This window comes from Plectropomus leopardus, chromosome 15, assembly GCF_008729295.1.
Source record: "Plectropomus leopardus isolate mb chromosome 15, YSFRI_Pleo_2.0, whole genome shotgun sequence".
Classification (NCBI taxonomy): Eukaryota; Metazoa; Chordata; class Actinopteri; order Perciformes; family Serranidae; genus Plectropomus; species Plectropomus leopardus.
The window spans coordinates 12942678-12961896 of record NC_056477.1 but is presented as its reverse complement, the minus strand read 5'-3'; the positions used below and the strand labels follow the sequence as shown (position 1 = coordinate 12961896).

General features: G+C 40.6%; 2 protein-coding genes across 2 annotated transcripts; one reads left to right on the top strand and one right to left on the bottom strand.

Moving 5' to 3' along the window:
• The first annotated feature begins 1384 nt into the window (after nucleotides 1-1384).
• On the top strand, nucleotides 1385-6519 carry polh (polymerase (DNA directed), eta). The gene is made up of 10 exons (XM_042502853.1): nucleotides 1385-1640; nucleotides 2867-3001; nucleotides 3164-3396; nucleotides 3518-3696; nucleotides 3806-3909; nucleotides 4036-4155; nucleotides 4729-4852; nucleotides 5040-5105; nucleotides 5243-5415; nucleotides 5508-6519. The coding sequence occupies exons 1-10, from the start codon at nucleotides 1501-1503 to the stop codon at nucleotides 6406-6408; spliced, it is 2175 nt and encodes a 724-aa protein (XP_042358787.1). The 5' UTR covers nucleotides 1385-1500; the 3' UTR covers nucleotides 6409-6519.
• Nucleotides 6520-7588: 1069 nt separating this feature from the next.
• Nucleotides 7589-18938, bottom strand: gtpbp2a (GTP binding protein 2a). The gene is made up of 12 exons (XM_042502854.1): nucleotides 18542-18938; nucleotides 16927-16953; nucleotides 16285-16469; nucleotides 15994-16102; nucleotides 15703-15900; nucleotides 15259-15433; nucleotides 11492-11711; nucleotides 11204-11339; nucleotides 11022-11080; nucleotides 10761-10932; nucleotides 10385-10549; nucleotides 7589-9604 (listed from the first exon to the last, which is right to left on the bottom strand). The coding sequence occupies exons 1-12, from the start codon at nucleotides 18740-18742 to the stop codon at nucleotides 9422-9424; spliced, it is 1830 nt and encodes a 609-aa protein (XP_042358788.1). The 5' UTR covers nucleotides 18743-18938; the 3' UTR covers nucleotides 7589-9421.
• Nucleotides 18939-19219: the final 281 nt, after the last annotated feature.

The following is a 19219-nucleotide window of genomic DNA, read 5'->3' as shown; positions in this document are numbered from 1 at the left end:
AGAATATATATGTATGTAGCCTCCATTTGTAAGAGATATGGTTCACAAATAATTTAAATAAAAATAAACTTCAGATGAAAATCCAACAGTTCCTACAGTTTCTAAATGTGCAAACTTAAAGTTTGAAAACTCAAACCTCAATAGAGAGCAGGACAGAGCTGCTGCATTATGATATGCTGTCTGTAACGGGGACTGACTCCAACACAGTAGGCCTGAGCAATGTATCAGTATTATACTGAGATTGTGATATCGTCTAGATATCCTCTATGATTTGCCTTTAGTCACTAAATTAATATTCATAAAAACTCTAATTGTGGAAATATTTTGTCAAAGCACCAAAAAATAACCCTACAATATTTTGGCAATATTGATGCAAAGGTATATGTTCAAAAATCTTCTGATATTTGACTTTCTCCACATCACCCAGCCCTAAAACACAGTGGATATTTCAGCCCCAAACCGATCCCACAAAAGAATGTACTTAGCTAAGGGGCTGTTCTTTATTTATCAGAGGAGGAGGGTGGCTTTGGTATGACTTTTATTTATTTTTTTAACTTGACCCTCTCCGAAGCTATATACTTTTCCTTGAGCTTCCCTGAGTGACTGGGGGAAAATGCACTGCCCTCCCTCCAACATAAAAAGGCCCTAACCATGCATTTTCATATTCACACCAAATGTAGGTATTGGGGCCAATGCAACAAACAAACAGCACGAAAATAAAGCCTCATTCCCACTTTACAGAAAACTCGCTAACGTCTGACTTCATGCAATGGGAAAGCTTACAATCAGCGTTTACACAACTGACTCTGGGTCAGCTGACTCTGCAGTAGTCGATACTTGGGTGAACATGCTAATAGAAGAAAGAAAAGTGATGCAGCTCCAGGTTTCAAAGGGTTAAATACCTCACTTTTTTGCACCACTCCCTCCCCCCACATAAGTAATAAACAGTCCCTAATGATATGCCAGTCCTGAACCTCAGAAATAGTAGGAGGCTACTGTAGTCAGCCATACATGCTAACGTCTGAAGCTTACAAATCAGTTACTCAATTTCTTACCTTCTGCTTTTTAGGTTTTGAATGTCTGAAAGGAGACATGCAGCAAACTCTTCTGCACACATCTTCACGGTGACACATTTTAAATTTTGACAGCCCTCGCGCGCAGATACGTTTTTAGCTATGATTGGACAATTGTCAGGAGGCCAATTTTGACAGAAAATAGAGCTATTTCCTTCACTTTCCACGATGCAGACATTAAGCTAACCTTAGCGTTTTTACAGTTTAACACCGAGCTGTGTAAAATTACCAGTAAAGGGTTAACCAACTGTTAAAACTGCTACGCATGTAGAGTGCGACGATCTCACGCCAACGTCACGTCGACTTTAGATGACGTTTTTATGTAACTTTGGATGACTGCGCGAAATACAAAGTGACAAAACGGCATTTCGGCGCGCTGTTAAGTCAGTGAGAGTTGTGAATTAACAGCACGTCCAGCCAGTGGTGTATGATGGAGTACGGAAAGGAGAGAGTGGTGGCGTTAGTGGACATGGACTGTTTTTACGTCCAGGTGGAGCAAAGGCTGAATGCAGCTCTGCAGAGCACTCCCTGTGTGGTGGCTCAGTACAAGACATGGAAAGGAGGCAGGTGAGTTTCTGATAAAGAGATGTTGATTTTATGATCGATGCAACTGAAACAGCCAGCGAGGAGCGCTGCGTTTCGGTGCAGGATTGTTACAGGATAACATTAGTTAGTCAAATTTTCCAGCTCCTTTGATAACAGAAAGCGATGCAAAAGGTTTCTACTTTTACTCAGTGACGTTTCCCAGCGAGCATAGTTATTCTGCTTCCTGAGACAGCAGCGCGCTCAAGGCAAGCTTAAACAAACCTCTCCCTCCATCAGAAGTCCAATGAGGTTAAATAATAGAGTACAGATGAGGCAAGATATTGTGGATGATCTCATAAAATAAAATAAAAGTTAAAGCTGCAGAATGAGAACGGCTAAATGACAGGGTATATTTAACTAGAATGACAGCACTTAAACATAAAAGTTCATTATACAGCTTAAAAATGGTAATCTGAACTCAGGATGCACTTACAACAGGCATGTCCAAAGTCCGATCCAGGGGCCCTTGTGATCCTGAAACAAATCTTGAATAGCCCTCGACTTGACTGTCAAATTATACGATGCTTGGCCCACCACACAATATTGGTTAATCAAGCCAGATCACTTTGCATTTTCTCTCTTCACCTCACAATGGCAGGACTATCACAGTTTGTAGACATGCACCAAAATGCAACGACGCAGGCACAACTGATGTGTTTTTATAAACAGACAGTAAACAAGCAAACAAACAGATACCTAACAGCAGACATTAACAGCTAAGTAGCAGACACGGCCACAGCAAAAACGCCTAAAGTCAGCAGTGAGGACCACCAGTTTTGGATGTGGTGGACAGTAGAACATTTTTTGCTAAACAATGAAACAGTGGATTCGTCTCATTTGTATTTGATTTTTTAAAATAACCCATTTGATGCCAGTAGCTTTGTTAGCTAAGTATTTTCCACATGATCTAATCTGGCCCCCATTCAAAACAAATTTGACACCCCTTACTTACAAGCTCTGCAAGTTTGCTCAGTTGTCATTATGTGACCTACAAACGTAACAGAGAGATTTATTATATATCAGTTCTTGCTCTGTTCAGGGATAATCTCTTGCTTTAGATGTGTGTCTGATTTCAGTTGCAGGGACCATTTTAATTGCTGTCTCTTTGTTGGCAACTCACCCGCCTTCATCTTCCACAAATAAACCATATTGGACTTTCTATTAACAATTGTCACGGTTTGTTAAAACTAAAAATCATCGTCTTTTAGTATCATAGCAGTGAGCTACGAGGCCAGGGCCCATGGTGTCACCAGGAACATGTGGGTGGATGATGCAAAGAAACTGTGCCCGGATCTCCAGGTGGCACGAGTGCGTGAGTCTCATGGCAAGGCGGATCTGACACAGTAAGTGCTGGTGATGTACTACTGACCTCTACGCCTCACCACTCCTGAGACTGTGCCATAAAGAAATTCTTCTCTCGATATGATGAACAGTAAATGTGTTATTTTAACACCTCCACCCCTGTGACCAGATGTATAGTAGATAATCTACTCACCCATGTGCAGTTACAGGGAGGCGAGTGTGGAAGTGATCGAGGTAATGTCTCGCTTCGCTGTGATTGAGAGAGCCAGCATCGACGAGGCTTACATGGATCTGACTGCTGCGGTCCAGCAGCGGCTGAAAAACATGACAGACAAACAAATTGAGCCTCACCTGCTGAGGACGACCTACGTCCAGGGGTACCCACAAAGTTCACCTGAACAGGAAGAATCTGCAGAGGACGCTGCTTTGGATAAAGGTCGGCCACAACCAAACTAATTGACTACTCACTAATTTGTTCGAGCACTCGTGTTGATACTTAACAAAACCCCAAACTCAGGTAGGATGTGTCCCTCTAACAGCATCATGTTTGTCCCCAGAGGAGCAGAGGTGCAGAGGTCTCCAGCAGTGGCTGGCGTCTGTACCCGTCACTCTGTCAGGGGAACAGAGCTCCGCAGAACTGCAGCTAACTGTGGGGGCACTTATTGTTGAGGAAATGAGGGCAGCTGTGGAGAAAGACACAGGTTTCCGCTGTTCAGCAGGGATATCGCACAATAAGGTAAGAAAATCTCTCATTGTGTTTTTTCTATAAATATACTGCTGGTGCAATAATTTCAAGAGCGGTGATTATTTTTGCTACAGTCATCGTTTACTGTCTACTTTTTAAGGTATTGGCCAAACTAGCTTGTGGTCTGAACAAACCAAATCGACAAACTGTTCTGCCTTTGGACTCTGTGACAGAACTTTTCAACTCTCTGCCCGTCGGCAAGATGTGAGTTCAGTGTACAGCTCTGCCATAAAGACTCGTCACAAATTACACTCACATCCTGACATAGATAAAAACAAACGTTAACTAACAATGCACTGTACACTTGTATCATGTGTTTTACCTGTGCAGACGAAACCTGGGGGGCAAGCTGGGCGCTTCCATTACAGAAACTCTGGGGGTAGAGAACATGGGAGATCTTGCTCGCTTCTCTCAGGCTGAACTGGGACAGCACTTTGGAGAAAAGACAGGGTAAGACAAGCCAGATATTCCTTTAGGAGTCAGAAGTGCCAAAAGATGACTGGCAAACAAAGGTCTTGCTGAGTCTCTGCAATTATTATGCCAGATGCCATCATAATTGGAAGTGGAATGGACATTTTGATTGACGGTCATTACAAGGCCTTACTGTAAAAATATTTTTCTAACTTACTCGTTTAATTGAATACATGATTTACATGATGTCCTATGCTTATAAACAAATACAGCTAGGCAAACATGCTCCCCTACAAAGACAAACCATAGACTGTATAAAGCAGGAAAAAATGGAAGTATTCAAGTCAAGCACAAATTCTGTAGCCGTAAGATTAAGTCTAGGTTGAGTTTTTCATTGTATCTTTATACCAAATTTGACTGTAAATCCACGTTAAATCTTTATATTTAAAATCTTGTAAGGGGGCATGCCCTCACATCATAGTCACCCTTTTCACCCTTGATGAATTTGCATGCTTGATAAAATGCTCCAAAAATGAACTGGACTTGAACTCTGAGCATTTTGTTCATACGTGATTACAAACCACATTTCCGCTGAACCTCTCTGCTTTGCAGTCAGTGGCTGTTTGACTTGTGTCGGGGGATTGAGTTTGAAGCAGTGAAACCCAGACAGCTGCCCAAATCCATCGGCTGCAGTAAAAACTTCCCCGGGAAGACATCACTGGCTACAAAAGAGCAGGTCTGTCTCTCCCGTGTTACAACAGAGTATATATGACTAGTGTTACTCAAACTGATGATGAAACTTTGAGAAAATGTGGTTGATATATTTAGATGTGTGAGAATGATGCATTCTTTTCAAATTATTCACAAATATGGGACCACTTTCTGTTTGTTGCTGTTATGTTATTAAAATAACCTCTATGCAGGTGCAGTACTGGCTTCATCAACTGGCCCTTGAGCTAGAAGAGAGACTTACCAAGGACAGAGAAGTGGTGAGCTATGTGAAATTTATTCCTTTCCCTTATTGCAGCATCAATATTTACTTCCTCAGTTGGGGTTTGCTGTTGATATATACAGTAAATATGACTGAGTTTCACATCAGTGCTTGTCATCTCTCACCGTCTTACAGAATGGTCGAGTGGCTAAACTTCTCACGGTTGGTGTACGTCAGCTCGGGGATAAGAGGCCGAGCAGCTTCTCTCGCTGTTGTGCGTTAGTGCGCTACGAAGCAACCAAACTATCCAGTGACAGCTTTGCCATCATCAAGAGTCTAAACACAGCAGGGAACCACCAAGCAGCATGGTAATTTAACTATAACAACACTGTGAAATAGTTCAAGTCATTGAGTAAAGGAAAGCTGTGTGACTGAATTTATCCTGTCCTTATTTCTCCAGGACTCCACCCCTCACTCTGCTACATCTCTCAGCGAGCAAATTCAGTGATGCTCCATCAGCAGGGGGCATCGCTGGCTTTCTTTCCAGTGATGTCACTTCAACCCAGAGTCTTTTATCCACCACGCAGCGCTCCACGCAGACACCTGCTGAACTGAAAAATGACTCTACGTGCAAACAAGCTGGCACCATCCAGTCCTTCTTTCAAAAGGCAGCTGAGAAACAAAAACAGAAGGTTACAAAAGATGGAGACGGTGAAGACGGCGACGATACAGGTGCCACAGGGATTCTCCCAGCTTCCTCCTCTCTCAAAACCTCTGCTACTGATCAGTTGGAGACCAATTGCCCCGTTTCCTCCTTCTCACTTTTTTCTCAGTCTAAAAATGGTTCTGCCAACCCCCCGTCTGGCATTTCCTCTTTCTTCCACAAGAAAAGTCTTGAAAGAAGCTCAAACAAGCTTGATGTGGCACATAAGGCTGGACCTAACCATAAAGAAGACACTGCTACTGCTGTGTCAGGTCTACAGGCCAAACAGGACTCATCTCAGCAGTCGCCACGTGAAGAGTTGAGGGATGAACTGGACATGGATCCAGAGGTAAATCACCATCCTTCCAGTGTGGCCAGAGAAGACATGTTGAACTGTGAACGCTGTGGCCAGGAGGTGTCAGTCTGGGAAATGCCTGAACACAACGACTACCACTTTGCTTTAGACCTCCAAAATTCACTCTCTTCACCCAGTCTTCCTCCATCTTCCTCTCGCTCTGATAGCTCTCTAACTCCCCTCAGATCCCAGTCCTCACGTGGCAAGACAAAAACCAGAGGCCAGTCAGAACCACAACCAAAAAGGCATCGATCCCAAGGTGGAAGTACGGGCACTCTGGATTCTTTTTTCAAGAGGAACTGATGATGTGTATTCGGGATGCACGATATTAGATATTTTCCCAATATCCGATATACAGATATGTAACAACTCATTTGGACAATAACCAATATGGATAGCGATCGAGCCACCTCTTTCCCCAAAATACAATGCTTTTCAGTGTATGTAATATTTATTCATTTTGCAAAATAAGAAAAAATACCTAAATTCAGGGTAGATGTTTTTTACATGTTCACATTGTAAATTAAAAGCAAATAAATAAAAAGGTTGTTTTTTGATATTGGCAAAAAGCAGCATTTGGCAAATACCAATACTGGCTGATACTGATGACATGCCAATATTATCAGGCTTCCCTTACGTATCGGTATGCTTCAGGTGGCACTCACCACTCTGACTCGTGCTTCTGATTCATATTGTTTTTTTAAGAAGTGCTGTAGAGCTACATCTTTTAAATACAAACTGCAAAAGGCAGTTCACAAATGTGCAAAGAAAATTCATGTTTGCTCAAAGAATTGAAAGCCATTTTGTAACATGAAACTCTGGGACTTTTTTTTTAAGTGATCGATGTTATTGTGCTTTTATTATAAGAATATGTAAAACAAATTAAGTGTTTATTTATGCACTTTGTTTTATACTTTTTTATTCTAAAGGGAAAGGCAATAATGTTAAGGAATAATTTTGTAGATCGAATAAATTATTAAATTTTGTGTATGTGATTGTAGTATTCTGATGTGCCAGCAGATGTCACTAATCAGTTAAACACAGAGCAGGATGACGTGTTCTTGTGAGCTCAAGAGCTACAGAAAATGTTTGTCTTTTGTAGGACGAGTATATATTAGAAATACTGATGAAATACATGATTGCCAGAAGGATGAGAGCAATTGCACCATGATGAGCAGACTCATCCTGGTTTGTCTTCACGTTACTACCGTGGTGAACCTATTGTTCTGCCGTGCTTGAGTGTTGAAAGACAGCTGAATGAGAACCTTATTCTTGCATCGTCTTGCATCAGCTGGGGAGCAGATAAGAAGGAACATAGCCAGGAAAATGAAATAACAACGCCTTTTACAACTCGACTTTGTTCAGTGAGTCATGACTTTGTGACATGTGAGCCAGCAGACAAAACACTGGTTGTATGATGACACAGGTAAAAATGCTGGGTAATTTTGTGTTTGACTTAAAAGGCAACAAAGTTTAAAACTTGTTAAGGAGACAATAAAACTTTTATTCATGTACATCATGATACACAAATTGGATCTGTACATAAATACTGCATTTCACCCAAATAATCAAAATATTACACTTTCAATTAAAGGGAAAAGCTCTTAAACGTGATTTGAAAAAAGTGAAAATCTGTTGGTGTCATTAAGAAGATTCCGAAAACAGTGAAAAACATTATAGAATAAATTGTAACATCTGAGATTACCAGAAATCTATAAAATATTTCTCAGATGCATTTAAACAAACTAACACCTGATAACTCTTCACAAAGGCTATAAAACATTTTGGTTGAAATGCGTTCTTAGTTTTTTCTCTTTGAGTGCGCACAAAATGCATAACAACAACGTGGATACAACGAAACAGGGCACACATTTCAGCTGTCCTCTATCATTGGTGTCAGTGGGACAATGACTCCATAAGTCACGTCAACGTGCTATGATAAGACATGATGAGGCCAACAGCAGCCTTAAACAAAGAGTAGCGATTAACATTCATTTTCAAACTTGTCTTCTAAATATTAAAAGCTGTTTCAAGAAGTAGCACCAACCTTTTAGTTGTAAAATGTTGGGGTGTAATGGGATACTCAAACAGTAGTTCCACTAGGCACTGTGTTAAACCCCGTCAAAGTTAGTGACATCAGTAACATAAGTGAAGAGACGGATGACATCAAGTACCTCAAACACATTGCTTTAAAACAAAGCTGCTTCAGTAGGGCAGCTTCAAGAACTATATAGTCAATAATCAAACATCTCTTTGAGAGAAACACCCTTTTCTCCCCACTAACCCCACCACCCCCCAAAAGTCAGCAACAGAAACCTCCACTGGAGTCCTTCTGTGTGAGTGGAATGCTGTCTAATATCTAAACTGACCTGAGTAACTAAAGCACTTGAAAGATAGGCAGCAAGATCATAACCATCTCAGTGCGCTATCGTGAGGCATTATTTGTGAATAAAAAACATAATTCCCACAGACATATGTGACATAACAAAACCACTTACGAGGTGATTGCCAATGTGAGTTATCGATCTTGGCATGCTGACATATAAACTGGGTCAACTTCCAACTTTGGAGATTTTGCGGCGCTCTCCTTTACCTTCATAAAGTGCCTTTGTCAGCAATAATATCGCTTGAAGCAAGATGATTTAGCTTATATAGAGCTGACAAGTATTTCAGTCTTCTTCCTATTATCTCATAACTTTTTAGCTGTTTCTCAGAGAAAAGTTTAATATAAAACAAGTGAGGTTTTCCTTATCAGTCAGGCACTATGCTGGTCAGACAGACAAGCTGCTGTGGGGTGATGACAACAGTGACACTGGTGATACACCTTCGTGTCCGAGCATCTCATACTTGCAACATACTTTGTAAACGATTATCTACCAAAGGCATATCAACACTGGCATTTAGGTTTCAGTGCAAGTAAATGTGGGCCTCTTTTTTTCAAAGTGTGTGTTAGGAGTGCATTTAGGTGTAACCTGTGTAAGCAGCACATCAAGCAATTTCCTTGACGATATCACTTTGGTAGATGTTGCTAAGTGAGTGTGTTAAAGAGGCGGTGGAGGGGTTTCCTCTTAACAGTGCCAGGAAAAGCAACACTCTTAAAACCTCAAAACCAGGCAAAAATTGCAGTTATTTAAAAGGCTGAAGAGGAGGATGGTAACAACAAGGCTTTGGAAAAGGGTGCTAAAACAGACTCCCGTGACAGGGATTGACTGTGCAGGGAGCAGGACAGTGACCTTTGGAGAAAGCAGGAGGTTGTTTATAAAGCACCTTTTTTTCGCGGTGGGACGGTGTTTTCGGTTGTTTTCTCAGGGAAACTTTAGGCTTCGTCATCCTCGCTTTGGGATGGCCGGTACTGGGCGATGGGCTGCAACTTAGTGACGTGGCCGATGCCTTTAGTCACGCCCTCTCTGAAGAGCACCTTAGCTCCTACCTTCAGGTATTCTGGGTGCTTGATGAACTTGAAGAGAACCACTGCTTTCTCCCCTGTCCTCAGCTCCTCCTGTTGTGCAGTGATGTATCATAAGAATAGGAAGACAAAAGAGAAACAGCATTAAAGCTGCATTTGGTAACTTTTCTGAACATTTTTTGGTCATATTTGCTAACTGTTACAATATTCTGAGAGAAGTAGATGAGAAGCATAAAACTGCATTTTTCCTCTTCTTCATAGTGTTTTTCATGCCGTTGAATGAAATTAACCAATCAGAGCTCAGGAGTCTTAAATGCAGCTGCCAATCATGTCATTCACTGCACATGAACTGCAGTCAAATTGTCAAACCAGACAGTGCTGATCAAATGGAACATTAGTTACTGCGTTGCCTATTTCTTACATCAAATAATTTTAGAAAAATATTTTAGTGTACTGTTTAGCTGCAAAATGAGAACAATTGCTCCAGCTGCTGGGCAGTGGTTAGCTTTGGCTTGACTTTTCAAACAATCAAACAATGACCAGGTCGCAAACATTCTCATTTTACAGCTTAACAATACACTAAAATACATTTCTGAAAACATTTAAGGCGAGAAATAGGGCTATTTTTTCCTCAGCTTATCTGTCTGATGTACTACTGTGTGAATGTAGTGTAAGTTTCATCAAATATGACAAAAACTTTTGAACAACAATTCGTGTAAGAGTTACTTACTATAGCCTTAAGAAAAGACAAATAAGAAAAGACAATTAAGACAAATCCTGGTTAATTTAACACATTGGGATATAATACACAGGTTTTAAAAGTAGAGGACAGATTTCAGTCAGGAGCAGTTGTAGCTCAGTTGATGAACTAACCTTCCCATATACAGCCTCCACTGTTGCAGTCTGTCTCACATTGCCGATGTGCACAGTAACCTGGAAGCCCTTGTGGAAGGTCTTGGCATGGAAGAGCAGCACAATCTCAGCCTCAAACATCCAGCAGATGGTAGGATCCATCTCTGGACTCACCATCACCATGCCCTGGAAGTAGCAAACACATGAACATAGATTAGAATTCAGTATCTCTCATAGCAATTTCTTTTTTTAAATTTCCTTCACATGGATCAATGATAAAATACCAAATCAGACATTTATTGAGTATACAAGGAACACACAGTCCTAAATACCTTTAAATACTGAAACAGGCAAAGAGTATAAAGAGAAAGAAGGAAAAATTGGCAGTGTGTCTGACCTTGCGCAGAAGTGAGCGGTCAAAGTTGCCCAGAGCGAGTGTCGCAGCCTGGCCGGCCCTGAGTACTCTGCAAGCTGAGCGGTTTCTTTGGATGCTCCCAACGCTCAATTTGTGAAACTGGCCCGAGTCTGTGGGCCCTACTACAAGATGATCTCCCTCACGGCAAATACCACTGCACATTCAAGGAGAGCAGAAGGTCAGATAAAGTCTATGCTAAATGCTGAAAAGATGATCATGATGTAAAAATTTTAACACACTGACCTGTACAGAGTACCTCCCACCACGGTCCCCACTTCTGGCACTGTGTAGATCTCATCCACCTGTAATGATGCAGTCACATTAAAATCACGAGTATGTATTGTGTATGTATCTACACTGCATCTGAAAGAGTGTTTATGTGCCAGCCGATCACTTGCATGCATGGACAAACTGGTCAGACATACCTGAAACTCAGTTAGCTGTTGCATAAGCTCCTCCTGCTCCTTGCTGTTGCTGAGAGGAGGGATGATGTTGAAGAACACCTTGAGCAATTCTAAACTCTCTCCAGACACACTGGATAATGTGAAGATGGGTGTGATGCTGCCAGGAAAAGCACAAGCATGCAATTAGGACAGTCAGTCATCAATGGCTAGTTTCTACTGTTCACTCTTATAAGGGTATTTAATAATAGAGGGAGCACAAACATAACTTAAAAAACATATAAGAGATTTAAATATTTGGTTGTTTCATACTTGGGTGACTGGGCGAACTGCTGTGCTGCTGTGACGGCGTCGTCGGTATTGCTTACAACCATGGGCACCTTGTTGCAGCCCGGCTGCTTCAGGACCCGCTCCAACTGCCGCACAGTGCGCTCCACTGTGGCCCGCGTACAGAGGTCCACCTTACTGATGACGATGAAAATGGGCACCTTCAGGGCCATAGCAAGTCCAAGATGCTCCCGTGTCGTTCCAGCTAGAAAAAAGGGAAGAAGTAGGGATTAAGTTAGGTCTAGTTGAAAGGTTTCACTACATTTAATCTACTCATTCAGATGTATCTTGCTCTGCACAACCTCACATTATCAAATGTGCTTTTACATCCAATTGCAAAAACACAAAGTTCGTTTTTAGGTTTTGCACACAATGTTTTTATAAAAATAAATTTGCATTTGCACAGCACTTTGGACAAATACTGTAAGCAAATCCATATCATTGCTGTTTGAAAGGACTCTTGTGACCTATGATAGCACATCTTATCTGTTGGTACTTTATGTGTGTCTGAGGGTCATAAGGGCATGTGCACAAACTGATAAGACCAGGTATAATTTACCATGATGTACGATTGTTATACCACAGCAATAAGTAGATAGGATATCAGTCAAGGGATATTCATCCATATATGATAGTAATGTAAATATTGCCTAGGCTGAGGCAGCAGTGTCCTGGAGGCATGTCTAGTGGTTCATCTGGTTTTGTTTCTTTGTAAACAAAGGTGATGTGTGAGACAAAGTTATATACATAGGTTTGTATAGTATAGGGTTGCTACATCTTTAGGCAAGTAAAAAGTTCTAACTTTTTAAGACTGATTTTATTTTGTTTTTCAAGTTATTTTTGTAACATAAAATGTGCATCTTTGGTAATGTTAATTGAGGATGCATTAGGTAAATTATTATTTTTTTTAAGTTACCCATCATTTTCAGCTTTTAAAATGCAAAGAAAAAAAAGTTTTAAAAATTCTATCTCCAATGTTAAAGATTTTTTAGGACTTTAGAGAGATTAATATAAGATATCTCTTAATGCCAATGAAAGCCTTATTTTTAAGATTAATGAATCAATGACAATGAACCCTGTTGTTGGACCCTGCACTCATGTGGAAGTCGCGAAGTCTTTCAAAAAATAGAGGAATCCGACACAAACAGCTAAATTTAGAGCAGAGTAGTATGACGTTTTAATATGAAGCACTTTATTTTACAAAAGGAAATTATGGGTTGTTTTTTTTAACTAACGAAGCTCTTTCTTTGATAAAATAATAGTGCAATGTTTTGCTACATCAAAGTCAATGATACTTATTACAATTAGTATACTTTCTATTTGAATCACTGAAATGTTATCATTCGCCACATGATTAGACACTCCTTAAACTGTGAAACACAGAATTCAGAAAAATTTAAAAAGGAAAACATAGAATTTCGGAAAAAAATCAAACAAATATCTGGGCCAAGGATTAGGCTGTGTCTCAAATCGCCCTACATCATGAGGTAGTTCAAGGGTACTGACCCATTACACATTTATACGTTGACAGAGACTCAAAGTACCTTTACCCCCTCATCAGCTGAGCAGTGAGTTGTTTTGCTGGTTGTGTCATTTTAGTGCATCTAAGGTGAACGTGCACAGGAATAATCAAAGTCTCATCCCTCATGGAGGTACCAAGGAGTTTAAAGCATCACAGAATGATTCAAGACGATTACCCGCCCTTTGGCTTTTTGGCACGACACAGACACAACCTAAGATGAGCCCTGTGCATTACACAGATCCATTACCCTGTTTCATAATTAAAGCTGCTGCTCTTGGGTTGCAGACACTATGTCCCCTTTCTGTCTGTTGCGTGGCTAAGGTGGTCATCATTCTTGACCTCATTTCCCCCAACGTGCCCAAGTTTAGAACAGACACCCATACGTACACAGCAATGCCCACTGTGTGTTATTTTACTTCTGTACATAGGTGACATCACTTCCTTGTTTACTACAAAAAACAGTAAAAACATGGTTTATAAAATTTTACATTTGATGGTAATCTTTGTTTCAAAAATAACTCAAACGCAAGTCCTGGGTCAAAGTCACACTCATCTCTGCCACCTTTAGCAAAAAAAATCATATATACTATATGACCTTAAAAATGACGTGAAAACTGCCAGCCATACATTAACAGCAGCTGAATATAGTTCACCTAATAACACCAGCAGGCTGTGAGCTGAATTGCTAAGTAACAAGTGTTGTCTCCAAGGCTCAGGTTTCATCTACATGTCTCCTTGCTATTTGCAAAAAGAGAAACATAATAGCAGATTTTTTTCAATAGTATATGTTATTTCAGGCTATTACTGTCAAAAGCAAAGAGATTCTTTGCAGAACGTTACAAGCTTTTAACAGCGTGCTCTTATCTGGTGCCACTTGCTGTCTCTGTCAGAGGCCCTCCTCCCACACATGATGCAAAACTAACACAAACAAAAACATGTCAGGATGCCTGAGCAGTCTCCCTTGGAGGCGTTGGTTCAAATACCACTTGGGACTGCCTTTGATCTACTTCCTGGACAATATTCTACTATTTACTACAGCAAAAAATGTAAACAAACAAAGCTAAAAAACGTCTGGCCTGTCCTACCAGTTTCAGCTGTGGTTTCAAAGTATGTAACCCTGGGCATAGTAAAAGCTTCCTGCACTGCTATTATCATAAAAGGTCTGGGTTGGTAAAAGCATTTGATGCACTAATACAGAATCTATCAATAGTGATGATGAAGACCCACCAAATGTGGGGCAATGCAAAATGAATTCCCATTAATTTTCTATGGGACACAAGTCAGTCGCTGCAAAAAAAGGAGGGGCGGAAAGTTAACAATTTTCAGCTCCAAGGGAGCTCAGAGTCACCTTCAGTGGGTCAGAGTTCTCTGGTATGAATAGATGGTATTTGAGTTATTTGAGTGGTGGCAGGCGGGGACAAGAAGGAGGGGTAAAGCGTCGGCGGTAGGACTAGTGGCCTGTTACATAAGCTCAGATATCAGATATTTGTCCCAGCTGGCCAAGTCCACTAAAGGTATACACAAACATAGGCTCTCTGTCAGACTGGCCCTGCAAGTGTCTGTTACCAGGCTGTGACCCTGTGACAGATCCACTTGCTAGTGAAGTGACTAGATGAAGTGCACACACAGAGACAGCAGCACATTTGAACTTGCTTTCAATATTGCTTAAAACAATCAGGGTTCCCAAACATTTTTATGAGTTAATATTCAAAACTTTTCAGGACTTTTCCATAATATTTTACCCCATTTTCATGAGTTTCTTTAAGTAGTTTAAAATAGGTAGACCTATGAAAATGCACTTCCCAGGTGCGTGGTGATGAGGAACCTACTAGCCCTTGCTATCTTTTTGACATTCCTGATATCAGCTAGATGCATATGCCAGTAGACCACACCAGCACATACGGACACTTCGCAAAACATCAAGGCCATGCCTCTTTTTTTGGGGTTAGAAAAACAAAGATCCAAACAACGCTCATGCAGTGCGGCACTAGATTTTTAACACAACATATTTCGAATTATGTTAGACATGTTTTGAGTATTTTATCAGTAAACATAAAACAACAGCCAAAACAATGTCTATTCAAACTTTTTCCAAAACATTCTAGTACTTCCAAACCATTTCCAGGCCTGGAAAACATTTTTTTATAAATTCATAACTTTTCCAGGAATTTTATGACCATGAGAACCCTGAAAATTAACTAGAAATCTAAATTAACAAATAAATACTTACCAATGCCAGTATTTGCACTAACGACCAGCATAGCGAAATCCGGACAATAGCTGGTGAGGCCAAAGATGGTGGTCTTCAGGTACTTGTGGTGACCTGCCAGATCAATGAATGTGATCATTTTAGAGGCGCTCTCACAAATCTCCTCTGCTGTCCGAGACTCGCTGTAATTCACAACCTAGGAATAGAAGCAATTATATTTTGAGAGTCATGATAAAAAATTACCCACCGGCATTTCCCTCAGTTATACATTTGAGATTGTAGGTTAGGCTAGAAATCAATCACTAACATTACTTGCTGATGCAATGACTATTACCATATTAACAGAAAACCTATTATTAACATATCATTATGTTTTTAACTCATGCTGCTATTCATAACAAATGATGCAAGATGTTATAAATAGGGTACACTTCATTTATTCTCTGGCATTGATTCTTTTCTCACCTCTCCTTTACTATTGAAGCCAAGGATCTCAAAGCTGATGCTTGAAGTGCGTCCAGTCTGGATCTCGTGGAGATGTCTGAAGAGGTTGAGCCTCGCTCTTCCCCGTCCATTGTCCAGCTCACCCTGTGTCAAAACACCCAACAGTGTGGACTTGCCCGAGTCCACATTACCCAGTACAGCTACTCGTAGGTCCAAGAACTGTTGGGAAAACACAAAGAATAAGCTGGGACTTAAAACAATGAGCAGATCAACAAACAAAAAGCAGCATGCCTTCATGTCGGCACTGCTTACCTGCTGGTCATCTGGCACCTTGCGAATGAGAACTTCAGCAATCATACGAGGCACATCAGAGTCATACTCCACTTCGCTTTCTCTAAGAACAGCAATGTCAGCTCCAACTCTGTTAGAAAAAAATAAACAGAAATATATAAATAAAGTGTACTGTTTTAAGCGTGCAATCACAAAATAATTGTGCTCAAGGGTTTGTTTTAAATGGAAAATTTTGATTTATCATATGTTTGGTTAGGGTTATAACTCAATGTCAAAGTGTGTCAACAAAGTTAGTTTGATGTGTTGACTTACTTCTCTGCCAGCTTGTGCAGCGTCTTTAGTGACGTCCTCATATCTTCCTCTGATAGTCCAACCAGCATGCCATTGTCCTCAACACCTATTTGATAGACAGCTTCACCTCGACCCTCCTGTAGTCGCCATTTCATTTGTGTTGCCAGATGCTCAAAGCGGTATTGCGTGGGGTTCACCAGCTTCAGCTAGACAAGGCAAAGACTTTGGAAATTAGAGCTGAATTTAAACCTGGACTGTAGAGAGTTAAATGGGTCTAATCAGTAGTAAAATAATTATAAGTCCAATAACTAGCATTAAAATTAATTACTGTAGGGCTGAAGCAGTCTGAAACAAAACTACTGTATACTAGTGTGGCAGGGATGGCAGCTGTCCAGATACTAAAAATGCTCTTGCTTATCCACTGTGGTGTTGGTTTTCCATGGGCGGTCATGTGCCTGCACACATACATACTTACTTACACATTGCTGACAGCTTATTGTAATGTTGACCTATACCTATAACCTCCACTCCTGTGATGAAGAGGCTGACTTTACCACAAGCCACTCATTTTTATAGTATTATATGAAGTAACTGGCTCACTCAAGGATGCCATAATATCTTTTAAACACAACGAGATCCTTGCATGACATCTTATTTGCTTACCTTGTACTCTATATTACCCTCTTCAGCCTAAGAGACAAAGAGAGACAGAGATAGAACAGGAACAACAACTGTCAGACTGTAGAGAAGTGAGACAACAGGCTATTGATTTGTTAAAAGACACAAAGAAAAGCAATCTGACTGAATGCAGCGGACAGTGCACTCCTGTGAATAGGTAGTCACTGAGAGCTATACAAACTGACTAACTGCTTAGCTTGCCTTAATACACAGCTACTTAACGTGTTGTAAAGCACAGACACGTGTATCTGTCAATATACATTTAAAGGTTAACTAGTCAGTGTCCCAACAACCGGGCAATTGTGTAATGTAAGAAATGAATAATGCTTTGTAACAAAGTAATAATTATTGGCTACAGTACTTAAGTGTTTTTGGGGAGTCGCTGTACTTTTATAGTTTTTATATTTCAGTCAACTTTCATCTTTACTCCAAAAATGTATAATTTTACTCCAATAAAAGAAAAGGGAGGAAGGACTGGATGGACAAATGAACGCTTGAGAGAGATGGAAAGAGTGGATTTTTTTCTTGAAATCCTTTGAGACTTAAAAATATAAATAGCCTGTTGTTCTTCGAGTGTAATGTATGCTCCATTTTTAAGCTGCTGTATGTTAAAAAGAAATAACTTTTATAATTTAAAACATTCTGACTGATTGCTGTTTAATTGACAGCATTTACTTGTATTTTGACTTTCAATACTTAATTACATTTAATATCATCAAATATCTTCTGAAACTAAAGTACAGTAAATATAAACTGCAGGATAGTGGGGCTAGTTACATGCTGGGATCAGCTGAAACAACAACTGGAATATGTTGAGACTTGCCCCATTAAGAGTTAAGGAGCATAATGCAGTGAATATACCACTAATCTCTTTCAAAATCGAGGTAAATTTACCTGCAGCAACTTATATTACTATTAACATGTAATCCTAAACCTATTTTTATATGGCTCTAGGTTAAGTTAGATAGAGATCAACAAAATTCTTCCCTCAAGTTTCTTAAACAATAATGACCACATAAAGAGTTGAGTGGCATTGCATTTAGCTAACTATCTTTGTAAACAAATGATCACAGTGATCTGTCGTTACTGTGTAGTGACACAGTCCTTGGCTGAGTGAATGTCAGGTCAAAATAGTAACATTAGCTAGCTTTAGGTCGGCCGAGTACACACCCACCCCCCTTCAGTTATTTACAAACACAGCTGTTCCTCTTTTGCTAGCTAACTTAGCAAAAAAAACCCCAGCAAATCTGGGCAAACGGCGTTTAATTAAAGACACATTTGGCTTACAACTGTGAAAGCCAAATTGTAAGTTAACAGCAAATGTTAGCTTGCTAATGTTAGCCAATCATATTCGTCTCATTCATTTTCCCTACCGACTTACGCTACGTGTCACCGGCCGGTTTAACACTGAAGGTAGGATAGCAAACACCGGCGACAGTGAATGCACGGTTTATAGCCCTGTGATTGACGTTACATATCACAACATGCACACAAACACCGATTGAAGCCCACATTGTCATTAGCAGACTTTGTTATGGGTCGTAAATCACATTAGCTTGACCATGCTAGCTGTAGTTAGTGCGCTTATTTTCAGCCTTACCTCTGGAGGTAGATACGGAGTGTTATTGCTTGGTTTGAAGTTGCGAGCGAACCGAGCCTTGGATTTCTTGCTGTTCTTTCCACAAGCTTTCTTGGGGGCTAACCCATAGCCATTTCCCTGTTTGCCGTTGGACGCAACACCTTGAGATCCAGAGCCGTGTCCATTTCCTGAGCCAAATAACTCCGATACCCGCGCATCCATCAGCTACTTTGGGACCTAACTTGTTAGCTTACCACTACCTAGATAAAACTTATGCTACGTTATTTACGTAAACCTCGGCCCAGGTATGCAGGTGAGTGTTTTAGACTGGAATTACCCTGCTAGTGGTAGCTTAAAGCCCCCAAAATAAAAACAAAGCTCCGACCGCCCCCAACTCTTCAAACCGAACAATAACAGTCCCGACCGACACTGTCGTTTTGAGTTTACAGTGTGCTTACGTCACAGCGCTAAATGTCAAGGGATGTGCCTGATTTGTACAACTGGAGAGCGCGAGTGAGCGGTTCTATTTGTTTTCTGATATGTACGGCATTGTATGTAGGTTCAAACCCCGCCCGCCCAGAGACCGAGGCTCTCACAGTGTACACACAACCCCCCACACACAGACGGACACCGTTTTGCAGAGCTTTGCATCAGACAGAAAAGGAAAGTACATACTTGTTTACAAAGACTCTGCACAGG

Bases quoted from the DNA above. Each gene is read 5' to 3' on its own strand.
- polh (XM_042502853.1), top strand. From the start codon at position 1,501: ATGATGGAGTACGGAAAGGAGAGAGTGGTGGCGTTAGTGGACATGGAC. The intron at 4,156-4,728 runs GTAAGACAAGCC...TCTGCTTTGCAG, and splicing joins CACTTTGGAGAAAAGACAGG to TCAGTGGCTGTTTGACTTGT. The intron at 5,416-5,507 runs GTAATTTAACTA...TTATTTCTCCAG, and splicing joins GGGAACCACCAAGCAGCATG to GACTCCACCCCTCACTCTGC.
- gtpbp2a (XM_042502854.1), bottom strand. From the start codon at position 18,742: ATGGATGCGCGGGTATCGGAGTTATTTGGCTCAGGAAATGGACACGGC. The intron at 15,434-15,702 runs GTGAGAAAAGAA...TTCTATTCCTAG, and splicing joins GCTTCAATAGTAAAGGAGAG to GTTGTGAATTACAGCGAGTC. The intron at 10,933-11,021 runs GTCAGTGTGTTA...TTGAATGTGCAG, and splicing joins GTGGGAGGTACTCTGTACAG to TGGTATTTGCCGTGAGGGAG.